Source organism: Panthera onca, chromosome B1 (assembly GCF_046562875.1).
Source record: "Panthera onca isolate mPanOnc1 chromosome B1, mPanOnc1 haplotype 2, whole genome shotgun sequence".
Taxonomy (NCBI): domain Eukaryota; kingdom Metazoa; phylum Chordata; class Mammalia; order Carnivora; family Felidae; genus Panthera; species Panthera onca.
In genome coordinates, this window is record NC_138342.1 from 11,480,753 (window position 1) to 11,495,784 (window position 15,032).

General features: G+C 40.9%; 1 protein-coding gene across 5 annotated transcripts in view; it reads left to right on the top strand.

Annotated features, from left to right (window-relative positions):
* C1QTNF7 (C1q and TNF related 7) overlaps positions 1–11,701 on the top strand; it is a 110,965-nt gene extending 99,264 nt beyond the window's left edge. For all 5 annotated transcript variants that reach the window (XM_060655409.3, XM_060655405.3, XM_060655406.3 and 2 more), the window contains exons 2-3: positions 1,602–1,847; positions 7,824–11,701. In XM_060655409.3, the coding sequence (XP_060511392.3) occupies positions 1,610–1,847; positions 7,824–8,455 (870 nt within the window). In that variant the 5' untranslated portion in view covers positions 1,602–1,609 and the 3' untranslated portion in view covers positions 8,456–11,701. The remainder of the gene's footprint in view (positions 1–1,601; positions 1,848–7,823) is intronic.
* Positions 11,702–15,032: the final 3,331 nt, after the last annotated feature.

Below are 15,032 nucleotides of genomic sequence, written 5' to 3' on the forward strand. Positions count from 1 at the left end.
TGTTCTCCTGGATGTGGGGGAGGGAGAACGGTGGGGAGAGACACTGGTGACGTGGAGATTTGGTGAAGGATACAGGGCCTATATCTGGGTAAGTTGCTTCAGTTTCTCACTAATAAGATTTCTAGGAATAGACTTATTTTGAATCACATGTGCACGCTGTGTTTTTCTCAATTTGTCATTCCTATGCTCTGGCAAATTTCTAGGTCTAATTCCAAGATGTTGCAATTTCCCCATGGGTATCATAAAACTGGTACAGCGCGCCTGGTTAATTTTCTGATGTGGCTGTAAGAAAGCAAGGAAGCCCCATCCGATTGCTTTTTTTACATTTCATGATTATTTCCTTTGGGCGGGTACATGCCAGGCATATACGTCAAGCGATGTTGAGATTTCTTATTAAAGCACAGGTCCAACTACCCCAAAACTATTCGTTTGCACTGCCCTAAAACCACGTGCATACATTCTCCCATCCAAGAAGCTGCTAATCCTAGGGACCATTTAGCCTAGAAAGTCAGGTGTCCCAGCCCATATGGCCCACCGCTCAGTTTATATGCCAAACGTCATGCTAATAAACGATCCGTCATTCTCAGGATCCTGTTTGTGGAGGGAAAAACCAAGTCCTATTAGACCACAACTAAAGAGACCTGTTGTCTGCCTCCCTAGGCACATGTGACACCATGCATGGTTTAATTTCACTCAGCTCTTTAATTGAGCCCTGGTGCTAACAGCTTAATGGTTCACTAGGGCATTGTATTCTGCAGATTTTAAATTAAAGTTTGAGCCCCCCCCCCTCCTTAGGACATACACAGTACTCCAATTAACACTAATTGGTTTTACACATGATTATCAAGTGAAAAACATGGTTTTCCTGAAAATGCCACTTCTTTTCTCCCGCTTAAAAAAAACCCACAAATTCTAAGAAAATGACCATGGATGCATGCCAAGACTAGATATAAGGATGCCTAGCATAGTGTTTATATTGGCAGAAAACTGGAAGGAAATATCTACAATGGAGAATTGTGTACACAAAGAATAGTACAGAAAATGCAACATTTTTTTAATGTTAAGAATAATTTTTGACATGGGAGGATGTTCATGATGTATTGTAAAGGGAAAAAAAAGTTGGAGACATACAGGAGGGGCATAATATCATTTTCCTCCACAGCATAGACAGAAAGACCGGAAGGATGTCTGTATCAAAATGTAAAGAATAATTATCTCTAGTGGTGGGAATATTGTTGATGTTTACCTTATCCGTTTGCATTTCTAATTTTCTAAAAATAATGCATTATTTCTGCAAGAAGAAACCATCATTTTTCAAAGTCCATCATCGAGCCAACAGGAAAAAAAAATGCAACAAGTGGCTTTATTTTGAATTTTTTTTAACCCTTCATCTCCACCAACCCTTGTGTGGGACACTGAGAACCCTCCATCAGTAATGTGTTAATAGTTTCCAATGGAATTACGAGAGGTAACTGAGGTTTTATACATGCTTGGAGAGGCGAGCGCTGAAGTACGCGGTTGCCAATGCCCGCCCTCATGTTCATTTGTGCCAAAACTACCACCTGAGAGGGTGGATTTATGTCCCTGTGTTTCTTTTCCAGAGCCAAAGATGTTTATCTTGCTCTATGTTACAAGTTTTGCCATTTGTGCCAGTGGACAGCCTCGGGGTAATCAGTTCAAAGGAGAGAGCTACTCCCCAAGATATATCTGTAGCATCCCTGGCTTACCTGGACCTCCGGGACCCCCTGGAGCGAATGGTTCCCCGGGGCCCCATGGTCGGATCGGCCTTCCAGGACGAGATGGTAGAGACGGCAGGAAAGGAGAGAAAGGTGAAAAGGGGGCTGCAGGTAATGAACGATGAAGTGCCATGAAACACCCCTCGTTCACCCACCCACCCTCCCCCGCCTTAAACCGCTTCCTTTCTCTGTTGCCTTTTCTAATGGGAATTGCTCCTGAAATCCCTTCTCTATTTCACCTTCCTCAATCATAACAATGTGTTGAGCCCTTACTGTGCTTTAGATACCGCTCTGAACTCTTTACCTACACCTTATTTGATGGCAATGACAACTCTTTTGGTTATCCCATTTTACAGATGAGAACACAGAGCAATAACATGGTTAAATTAATTACTGAAGACGGAAGTTCACTGCTAGTGACCGGCAGAGCTGGACTCAAACACTGATGCCCGTGGCCACGGGGCTGTTATAGCTAGCAGGCAATGGCTGGATGTGCGAGGGCATGGATGGATAGACAGACAGATGGACAAGGAAGAGAAATGGACAGACGAAGCAGAGGCAGGAATTAGGAGCCAAAAGCACAGATGCCATCCTGACCTGTACTAAATATCCTGAGCAAAGCTGCATAAAGGACTTCTAGGTTTTATTTTTCACAGATGAAATGGCAATAGCAATGTTTAGCCCACCTTTCGTAGCTCATCTCTTTCCCTCCTGTCTTGTCCCAGCTAGAAAAGTACATTCGTATCACCCTTAACAGCAACACAATTGCTCCCTACTACTTCAGGAATGTTTACTTTTTTCCCCCCCCACAAATAAATTGGCCCAGGAAGATTGCCAGACTCTGCAATCCTTCAGAGTAAACCGAATTGAAATTCTAGAGAAGCTGGGTTAACTCTAAAAGAGGAAGCGATGTGGCATCAATCTTTAAAAACAAGTTTCCGAGTGTAAAGGCTAAGACAAAAGACAGGAAGAGAAAAGTCAATTAGTCTAAGAAACATGTCTCTATCTAGTCATTGCCCCTGATTTACTGGTGTTACGTGAAATAGCAGCATAATATACATGCAAGTTACTGGATAATAATTCATTTCTGAATTTGTCCTGCAGAAAATACTTGGAAAATCAGTAGCTACCGAATGTGTGAATATTGTTCAATATTAGATTAAAAACCTTTAGGTAAAGGTTCAACATCAGATAAAGAACCTTTAATTTGGAGCTTACATCTTAATCTATGGTGACACCTATGACTACAACTTACCGCTGTGTCATGATCACGAAGAGCCTTGAAATCCTGTAATAATAACAGGACCGTCGCTACATACGACCAACCCTTTTAGTTTCTTTACTGTGTCTGGAAGCAATAATGTAGTGCTTCCACAAGCATGTATTGGAGTCAGTCTGATTGAGGCTTAGATCTCGGCTCCTTCAATTACTAACCTAGTATCCTTGGACCAATAACCGCTTGAAGCCTCAGTTTCCTCATTTGTAGTAAGGGTGATTGTGACAGTTAATAATACAATAATACACGGAAAACACTCAGTAGGGTAACTGCCATCTGGTAAACACTCAGTAAATGTTAGTTCTTATTACATATCACACAGTGATCTGCAAACATGAGTCATAGCTAACTTGCTGAATATCCAAACTCATGTAATAAACTCGAAATGGGCGCTCAGTTTCATTAAGTAGTTCTGATATCATTTAAAAATACACATGTGGAGAGGTGCCTGGCTGGCTCACTTGGTGGAGCGTGAGACTCTTGATCTCAGGGTTGTGAGTTTGAGCCCCACATTGGGTGTAAAGATTACTTAAAAAATAAAATCTTTAAAAATATAAGTATGTAGAGGGGCGCCTGGGTGGCTCAGTCAGTTGGGCATCCGACTTCGGCTCAGGTCATGATATCATGGTTCGTGAGTTCGAGCCCCGCGTCGGGCTCGGTGCTGGCCACTCAGAGCCTGGAGTCCGCTTCCGATTCTGTGTCTCCTTCTCTCTCTGCCCCTCCCCCACTTGTGCTCTGTCTCTCAAAAATAAATAAATGTAAAAAAACATTTTTTAAATATAAAAGTATGTGGATATGCATTCAGATTAAATTGAATTGTTCATAATTATTACAAGGTTAACCATATGAGGTCAGCTACACCTCCGTATTCATGGGGACACCCAAGCATTGTCCTTCAACAAGCTTCTTGTGTACCTGTTGTTATCCAGTATTATTCCAGACCAGTGTTTTTCAACCTCTATCCTAATGATATTTCAGGCCAAATAATTATTTACTGTGGGATGGATATCCTATGCATTAGAGGACATTTAGCAGCATCCGACTAGCTGCCAGTGGCACCCCCACCAACTATGACAACAAAAATGTCTCCAGACATTGCCAACTATTCCTTGGTGGGCAGTGTAAAATTGTCCCTGGTTGATATTACTGTTCTAGACAAAAAGAACACAAACATGAATAAGACATTGCCTTGATAAACATTTGGGTGTGGAAGGCCAATATAGAAACATATAATTACAATATTCATCATCATCATCATCATCATCATCATTATCATAGCCATTTATTAAGAACTTACTACATCGGGAATTTTACATTTAATACTTAATGTTTATCATAAGCCTATTAGAAAACATTATAATCAGCAATAATTGTGTTACAATGGAAAAATTGAGATTTGGAAATAAAATGACTTTGCGAACCTGAGATTATTTAAATCCAATATGCACACATACACACATAAGGATTTAGAACATCTAAGAAAGGTAGGAATGCCTTTGTGATCAATGAAGAAAAACACACCTTATTTACAAACAACAGTAACAGAGCCCTGGTGTTTTGGGGATAAGCTGTTAATGCATCTGAAACTGGGCACAACATGGCTAGTAGTCTTTGATTCTTCTTTCCCCTTTAATGACACCACGAATGTCTTCTCCTTCATGTGCCCTTGGTAAACATCCCCACCACATCCATCCCAACCAAGCACAAGCAGAATCAAGCATATTTTTGCTCAACTTCTCTACCTTAAATTACAAATACAGAGCTTATCATACTGAATTAGAAACTTTCTATTAAAAATATGTCTCCTTCACTGGTCTGTCATAATTACTGTTGTAGCAGAATAGTACCATTTAATTTAATCTGAATGCACATCCATATAAATATCTTCAGATAGCACTGGAATCACCTCATGAAACCAATCACTCTAGTTTCTTATATGGCTTTGGATATTCATGAACTTAGCTATGACCCATATTTGCAGATCACAGTGTAATATGTAGTAACAGCTAACTTGAGGGTGAAATAGGTGTCATTCATATCAATGTCCCACTCAGTCCCTAGCATAGTGCCTAGCATGTAGTAGATGATCAATCAATATTACACAGTTTAGATGTATGTATGCATGCACACACAAACCCTGGGATGGATGGATGGATGGATGGATGGATGGATGGATGGGAGAAAAAAATAACACTGAAGAAGAAATCTTTGTAAGCCTATTTCATGGAGAACTAAGAAATCCTTTCTCTCCAAGTGTTAGTACCTAAACATAGACTAACCAGTACTCCATAATTCTCCCTCTACATAATCATATGTCTAACTAAATAGGAAGAGGGAGACTGATTTATCCCTTCTTTCCATTATTCATTAATTGGCCATTAGCACAGGTGAAAACCCTTCATGCAAATAGGAAGAATTACTTCAAGTTACTACAGCTCATCTCTGATTATCTAATTCAATAACTATAGAAACCCAAACACTGAGATGGTAAAGATCTTTCCATGGCTAGCATTGTAAAATTGCATTCGTGGTTTTGTCTCAAAGAATTTTCAATAGGATGAGGCCTTACTAGGATGTTGGCCTAGTCCAACACCTTCATTTCAAGGACTGAGAAACAAGTCAGAGAGATGAAGCCCCTTCTTCAAATTCACATAATGAATCCATGGATGAGCTAAAGTTTGCCGGTCTGCTGAGCCACTGTTGACTGCTTTTCTCACTAGGTTTGGAGTGGATTTAAATCCAGTTCTTCATATTGAAGCATTTGAAACACAGACAAGTGACTTGCCCAAAGTCATAGAGACAGGAGGATTGGAGTACATAATGAAATTTAATAGTCAAAATTGTTGCTGATGCCAAAAAGTTTTTCTATTATACATCCAAGGTCACTCATGACCTTCATCCATGAAGACAGCAAAAGTTAAGCTCCTATTGAAGATAAAAATAACAATTTAGAATTTGTGGTCCTTGATTCAAAAGTAAATTTAACATAAAATTGTATTCATATTTTATTTCTACCAGAAAGAAGCAAACATTGAAAGATCACACTATTATGGCCTTATTTCAAGAAATCAATACCAGAGTATATTCTGGCCGGGACCAGGGGAATTTCAACTTCACAACAAAAGCCATCCAGAGCTTTAGGACAGTTCTGTGATCAGTAACGATACTGATCCCAGTCACCAAAAAAAGGGGTTTCGTTCATTATTAAAATCTTTGGTGCATCATAAATTGTTAAACAACCTCTTTCCAAAACTATTAAAACAAAATACTGGATGTTTTAAGAGTAAAGCATTCATTCTAAAATTTTCATTATCCAGAACATTTCGTGCCTAAATTTGCCAAACTGAAAATTAATTAAACTCATATACTGGTGTGCATGTAATTTTCAAATAAAAGGTACCAAAGCACTATCAAGATAAAAATGTTCAACTTAATAAAGTTCCTGAAAGCAAATACATAGTTAAGAGTGAAAGTACACAGTATATCCATAATATATTTTCCCTGACTACAAAAGTCCTTCATGAATTTCCTATAATTTGGATATTTTTGAGGGTGTATCATTATACAAGCACTATCTATGGAACGGATTTGACCATAAAAATTAAAGGACATTTTTATGCTATTAAGTCACTGTTATTATATATATGGTTTAAAAATTAAATAGATGTTGCTTATCCCTTTCAACCGACAATCACAAGTTCTCTGCATTTAGCCTTTGGTTGATCTGTAGATGTAAAGATTTGGACAAACAGAAAATATTTCACTGTGGTGATTTTGAATTTGTTGAAATCCTTTCACAGATATTATGTCTTTTCTATATATAAGGAGACCCAGAGAAATTAAGGGACTTGCCTAAAATGATACAACCATTTAGCTGCAGAGCCAAACAGAATTTAGGATTCTTGATTCCAGCCCCAAAGGTAAGAGGCACTTTGATGGAGGGGAAGCATCATTACACTAAGACTTGGATTCCAGTCCTAGCTTGCTACAGAAGCCAGTTTCTCCACCTCTCTGGGATTCGATTTTCTCCTCCAAAAAAGAGCTACTGCATAGCGGTGGCATCACTATTTTTCAGTTATTGTAGCATATTGAACCCTCACTATGTGGCAGGTGCTCTTTATACTCGAGCTGCTGCCCTGGGGAGATGCTCAGGCTCCAGAGTCAGGCAGGCATGAGTTCAGATCACAGATCCATCACGTACTAGCTTTGTTCCCTTGAGCAAACCAACTTCTCTGTAGCTCAGTCTCCCCATCTGCAATGGAAGTAATAATTCCTAACTCATAAAGTTGTTGCAAGTCCTAAAGAAGCCAATGCCTGTCAATAAAATGCTGTCCCTGGTACATAGTAAATGTTGAATACATATGAGCTCATCTAATTTTGATTAATTATTTTATTATTAAAACTAATAGAAGTAGGGCGGGACATGAGACTAAATAACCTCTAAGGATTCATCTGGCTCTGTCTGCTCCCATGACCCCACTCTGGAAAATATCATTACGCTCAATTGAATTTCTCCTGTGGTGACAAATACTGTATGTGACTGATTTAGTTGCAGATGATCCATCACCAAAATAGCACTTAAATGATTTTTCATATACTCAGGAAAATTCACCTGAAATTCTGATGAAAATCTTCTATTTGTATTTTAATGCATCAGTGATTGTTTTTAAGAGATGCATCAGTATTTAGTAGTGTCCCATTGAAAGTTGGCTGGAGAGACGAATTTAGGGTGTGCTGGCACTGTGTGGACATGCTGTTTGTGACTGTATATCTAGAGGAACTATTAAATAAACTGTAAACTCTTTTTAAAGGTTTGAGAGGTAAGACTGGACCACTGGGCCTTGCTGGAGAGAAGGGGGACCAAGGAGAGACTGGGAAGAAAGGACCCATTGGACCAGAGGGAGAAAAAGGAGAAGTAGGTCCAGCTGGGCCTCCTGGAGCAAAGGGGGACAGAGGAGAGCAAGGGGATCCAGGGTTGCCTGGAGTTTGCAGATGTGGAAGCATCGTGCTCAAATCTGCCTTTTCTGTTGGCATCACAACCAGCTACCCAGAAGAAAGGCTACCGATTATATTTAACAAGGTCCTCTTCAATGAGGGAGAGCACTACAATCCTGCAACAGGCAAGTTCATCTGTGCCTTCCCAGGGATCTATTACTTTTCTTATGATATCACATTGGCGAATAAGCATCTGGCAATCGGGCTGGTGCACAACGGGCAGTACCGGATAAAGACCTTTGACGCCAACACTGGGAACCATGATGTGGCTTCGGGGTCCACGGTCATCTATCTGCAGCCAGAAGATGAAGTCTGGCTGGAGATCTTCTTCACCGACCAGAACGGCCTCTTCTCAGACCCGGGTTGGGCAGACAGCTTGTTCTCCGGATTTCTCCTGTATGTTGACACAGATTATCTAGATTCCATATCAGAAGACGATGAGCTGTGATCAGGACTGCCGTCCTGAATGTTCCAAGATTTTTGTGGCAGACACTTTGACTTAATCTGGGGCCTTGGAAGGTGGAGGAAGCAGCAATGAGATCCAAAGAGACTCCCACTCAGATTCCAAAGCATTTACAGAAAATTCTAGCAGAATCTATTAAAACAAGATGAACCACCAAATGGTTGAAACCACACCAAGATGAATTATATGAAACAATAACCCCAGATAAGAATCCTCCTGAAAGCAATGTTCATAAATATTTAAGCAAATTAAAGACAATGTTAACAAATTTTCTGTTAAACTCCCTGAGTGATAAAATCAGCTGGCAATGATATTGTCTCATTAAATCTTCATAAAATTACACTTTTGCTTGTTATTTAAGAGAATCATCACACCCCAGAGTCTTTAACAGTTCTCAAAAGTCAAAAACTAAAGGTAAGAGATACTAAGTGATTGCAAGTAAGCGAAAGTGATAACTTTCCTTTTTTTGTTGTTATGCGTTCCTTCGTGCTCGTATCTGTATTCACTCAACAGCTCTTAAATACGCCTGTGTGAGCCAGACACTGAGGTGCTAGGTCAGATCTGATCATGAGTTTGGACAAAAGCTGTGCCTTCATACGGCTGGTGTGTGAGGAACATGCTGTCACAATTCAGGGAGATGAGCACCTGACCAACAGACTGACTCCAAGCTGGACATACATGGGAGCCGCTCTTCCTGGGAACGGGGGCCAGAGAAGGTTTCACACGTGGAAAAACACTAACCATGCTAAGTTGTGTGTGTTTAAGGAAGTGGGAGGGATACAAAGGAAACAAGGAATTCTGCAGCTGCATTTACCCCATCCCATCCTCGAAACACCACTGGTATTCACAATCAGAAAAGGGTGGAAAGCCCAGAGATAAAGGGGACCTGGGAAGGGTAATGGAAATGAAGAGAAACAAGTTACTGAGATCAGCCAAGAGGTCATTCTCCTAAATTTGTTTAGCTTGATGGTTTCCAAGACAATTATTATTCCTCTTAGCTTGCACACGAATGAGGACACTACCTTATATTGGTGGGAAGCATTATTTCTCATGGATTTCCGAGGTATTGAATCCAAATAAAAGTGAAGCGTATGTGCACTGATTTATAGTGAAATGGTGGCAGTGAACAGGAGGAGGAGGGAAAGAGACCAGACGTCTGAGAAGATAACTGTCGCTTCCAAGCTTCATGGTCCCTGCAGTCCCGCTGTCCCTGGGGGACATGATTCCACATGATTTTTCATGATTTCTACTGACAGTGATAGGATTCCCTTACTTTCTTTTTGGTGGCTTCTTTTTTTAATGTTTATTTATTTATTTTTGAGAGAGAGCAAGGGGGGAGGGGCAGAGAGAGAGGGAGAGAGAGAATCCCAAGCAGACTCTGTGCTGATAGCACAGAGTCTGACATGGGATTCAAACCCACAAACCATGAGATCTTGACCTGAGCCAAAATCAAGAGCCAACGCTTAACTGACTGAGTCACCCAGGCTTTTTGGTGGCTTCTAATTTTTCTTCCATGCTTTCTCTCTTTGCTCACTCACTTAGTAAACGTTTGTAATGCCTCCTATGTGTGAGTCACCGAACTGGGTTCTGTGAAGGTAGAGGAAAACCAAGGTAAATATGTCACAGCCCCCTGCCACTACATGTCTAAGGATACAAGAAAGGAAATGACATGTGTACACATACACAAAATACCAAGAATTCTAGAAACGAACGGGCTAAAATATGCTAAGTTCTAAACTGGACATAGAGACCAATGGTCTGGAAGAAAAACTGAGGGGGGCAGGTGTAAAATTGAGCGGTGAGAGAGGAGGCTTGGGGAAAATCTCCTCCACCCTCTGGTCCTTCAGTGGTAGGTGGGACTTGGAATAGCCAAAGTGGGGACAGCGGTGACAATGGGGACAAAGCATGAAAGTGAGAACAGAGACCCAGAAGAGCCTCAAATGCCAATGTGATGATTGGGGACTTCATTTATGAGGAACCCTGGAGCCCCTGTGTGCCCCAGAGCCGGGCGCTGCCCTTATCAGCAAGGACATTTGCCATGATCAAGCAGCTGTAAACAAGAAAATGCTCGTTTCTGTCATCTCCAGACCTATCTCCCATCATCCTCTTCCGCCTGCCTTGCTCTGCCCACTTGTTGGTCTCCATCTGAGTCAGGACACAGGTCTGGAAGGCTAAGGGCAATGAAAGTATACAAAGAAGAGAAAGCAAAGGTCGTTTGAGATAGTCACCTGCCTCTAGATAACAGCTTAACCTGGAAGGCCAGGCTACAGAGGGTAAACACAGCCAAGAGCAGAAGCTGATCTGGGGATCATGAAACTATGGGCCCTTTGAAGACAGTGGGATGTGCTGGAAAAACTGGCGATGGACGAGTTATTGCAGACAGTCGTGAGCTACAAGGTTGTTGTGTAATTGAGAACTTTTTCTGATCGTGATCCATTAATGCATTCATTTTTTTTCTGGACGTTGTTTACTTATCTTTTAAATGTTTCTTTCATTACAAAGCCTATTTTGAGTAGCTTTCTTAAACGCATGTTTCTTCAGCTGGTTCTAGGCCCAGAGATGAACTTTATTTTGAAATATCTGGTGGGATGGTGATGGGGATCAGAGAGCTTAAGTAGGAAGCAAAAGGGTATTTTGGTTTTAAAAGGAAAAACTCCTTAAGCAAACATGGCTGTCTTTTATTCCGTTAAAAAAAAAAAAAAAAAAAAAAAAACGACAGATACAACATATCCACATTTGTGGGTATTTGTGTAAAGAAAATAGAAGACAGATTTTGGTTTAAAAACTTCTGATTTTTTAGATTCCAATCATTCTTCGTAAGGGCTGACTTGTGATGAATTTGTGTTAAGAGAGATTTATTGACTATATAACATCTTGTTTCAGAAGGATTTAGAGTCACTTGCAAAGATGGATACAACACAGAATGCATTAGTCAGAATCAGGTGAGAGGAAAGGAGCAAAACAAACAAACAAAAAAAACGAAAACAGCAACAACAAGTGAGACCTACACAAACGTGCATAGTGAGCTTGAGTGTGCCTGTGTAACACGCTTTCGGGACACGTGTGTTTCTTTGTACCTGTGCCTGCTAAAGGGCATTCCCAGGTCACTTATCATTGTGAATGATGTTGTTTGTGGTGAAAAACGAAAGATTCTATAAACTCTAAATATACTTCTTCCCTGCCACTCTGTGAAAAAAAAGATCATGGACATAAAAATATTTCGGAAACTGACTAACGTGTTGTTTGATACCTTCTTCCCTCTTGCCTTCTGTACCTCCATTTCCAGCCAGTGACATCCATACCCACCCTGTCACCAGTGTCACACCGAAGGACATTCCAGATGTCATTCTTCCCCTCCCCACTGAATTTTTTCAGTATGAAATTCTTGATGGTTCTAACTCTTACATGTACATTTCTGAATCCTTGCATCTTTCCATCTCCAAAGCCAAGGTTTCCTTCATATGCTATCATGACTTCCCTAGACTAGTAAAAAAAACCTTCCTAACTGACCCTTTGCCTCCAGCCGCAACCCTTCAATCCATTCTCCACAAATACAAATATGGTCACGTCAATCCACAGCTTACAGACCAACAATGGCCCTCCAATCCCCGCAGTATGAAAGGGGCCTTGAACTTTTGGAGGCTTTGCTATCTGGTACACATTCCGTACCACTTTTCTGACATTCATACATAATTTCCTTCTGAAGGACCATCCTTTACATGCTAAGTCTTTGAGCTTCTAAATGGAATTGACTCCTGCACCATGTTAAATCACTGGTCTGATCAATCAGAGCATAGCATTCCACTCACCAAAATAAGTGGCCCTGGTGACTCAATCAGAGACTATGAGACTTTTCTGGGACTTCTTTCCTGTTGGACTTGAGTCTGTGAGCCTCTATGAGCCATCTTACCATTACAGAGTATAATACCATTTGAGACAGAATCACCCACAGATGAAGTCGAGTTGGAGATAAAAGGAGTCACCATTGAAATACTAGGAATGCCTATAGCCCATCTTCCTTTGGACTTTTCAGTTATGGTAGCCATTAAATGCCATTTTTACCAAGCACTTTTGAGGTGGGTACTTAATCACTTGCAAAAGGTATCTTACCTAATATTAATACAAACACCCTTTAGCAAGGCACATTAGACCCTTTGGGATTCAGCCTCTGCTTGCTTTTATGGTCACATCGCCAAAAGTCACCACATGCAACCTATAATCCAAGCAAATACAAGATACCTGCCGTTCTAGGACACCTTGTTCTTATGTGCCTCAGGGCCTTTATACACACTGTTTCATTTGCTCATAATGCCATTGCTGTCCTTGTCTGCCTGCTTAGCTCACCTTTCAAGACTCAGCTAGAAAAGTTGCTTCCTTTTCTCTAGTATGCCTCTTCCCCTATGCCCAAGGGGAATCATCGTGGACCTCACACATCTTCCTTATGATCTGGGAACTAGTGCAGAGCTACGATAGCCACAGTGAACGTTTAGCACTATTCAAATGCTTTACATATATCAGCTCACTTGCTCCTCACAGCAGTTATTCTCTCATTTTACAGATGAGGAAACTGAGAGGCAGAAAAGATAAGAAATGTGTTAAGTAAATAGCGTCACAGTAGACCCAGGCAGTGGAGCACCAGAATCCACTCTTAATCACCATGCTGGGTCCTTCTTCTATTACACACTCATTCCGCAATCATGCCATCATTGCACTGCCCATATTTTTCTACATTTGGCTATCTCTCCTATTCATCTTTATACTCAAGGACGGCACACAATGCTGGCCTTAATATGTACTCGATTAAAAAAATGTGATGGACTGATCAGTGCCAAGTTCTTTTTAGCCTCAATTTCTACATAGATCATTGCACTGGGGGAGGAGTGACCTGTTCCTCCCCCTCTCTCATTGATGCTTGTAAACATCACCTTCCTCCTATTTCAGCTGGAAGCTAAGCCCATCATAGTCAAGACTGGCTCCCCCATGATCAAAATATGCAGTGTGGCTAGAGCAGACAGCTCTGCAAACTCTAGGGAGACAAAGCTATTCTAACTTCCCTTGTTCTGCACAAGGAGCAAAGATGGACCCCGGGACAGGTGCCGAGTCAGTGGGTCTGGTTTAGTTCTCCCAAGGAGAACTCAGGCAATCTTTTACAACACCATGTTCATTGTTATGCTTACAAAAGTCAGGCAGCCTGAACTCCTCTCGGTTTTCCTCACAAGACAGTCCTCATAGTAAGCGCACACACACACACACACACACACACATACACACACACACACACACACACACACACACACACACACACACACAGATTAATCCTCACAGAAGCCAGGAACAAGCAAGCAAGACTACACTTTGCACACACCTCATGTGCCCCTCAATACAGTTTGTACTCAAGCCTGAGACATGCCAGATACATTGGGTAACTGACGAGTCCTTTGGAGAAAAACATTTAGCCCACACACAATTTTCAATGAGGAGTGTTTCAGTGCTATACCAGGGTTTCCAGAGATACACTGATAGTTCCTTCTCCTTTCGTTCTACAACAGGATTTCTAGCCTTAGCAATAGTGACATCTAGAACCAGATCATTCTTTGTTCCACAGGTCTTTCTTGTGCATAGTAGGGCACGTAGCAGCATCCTCGGCCTCTACCCAGTAGGTGCCAATAGCACGCCCTCCAGTCACGGCAACCAATGGTTTCTACAGACACTACCAGATGCTCCCTAAGTGGCAAAACTGTCCCCAGCTGCGAACCACTTCTGTACAATCTGGTCACGGTGACAGATTCTCCTCGGTCCCCACAATCCACCTGTTTGCCAACAGCCATTTTCCAGTTGATCCTTTCTTTTTACAGACACAAAACCACATGGCCAGTTGTCAAGTAAGATATTTTTTTCCTTTCCAAGGGATCTACCAGTTGAAGACTACCCTGTCCTCAAAGGCACACAAAAAGCAGCAAGAAACTATGCCCTCATCCCAGTTCCATCTTGCTGTGACCAGAATATTTCTTTTGTGTTTTGTCTAAGATACAAAAATCACAAAGTCTCCAATTTCCGGGAATGTATCCCAAGAAAATAATTAATAATGAGTGCAAGGGTCTAATTACAGAGAAAGCCTTACAGCAAAGTTTATAACACAGAAAACCGGGAAATAGCCTAAGTGATAATAGAATATTAATACATCGATCCAACAGAATATATAGAGTGCAATTAAAAGTGATGAGAATGGAATTTCATCAGCACCAGATTCATGAAATATAAACAGAACGAAGAGATTACTGACAAGTATTTCAGTGCTTATCCTACTTTTAAAATGTTTTTGTATATATGCATAGAAAAACTGGATAAAAATAGGTAATTAATGGGGATTTTTTAATTTCTATCCTTTGATCTTTATTTTTCCCTTTTATAATAAACATGTTTTACTTATTTTACATAAAACATTTTAAAACTACTTTTTTCATTAATTTATTTTGAGAAATAGAGAGTGAGTGGGGGAGGGGGCAGAGAGAGAGAGAGAGAGAGAGAGAGAGAGAGAATCCCAAGCAGGCTTCACGCTGTC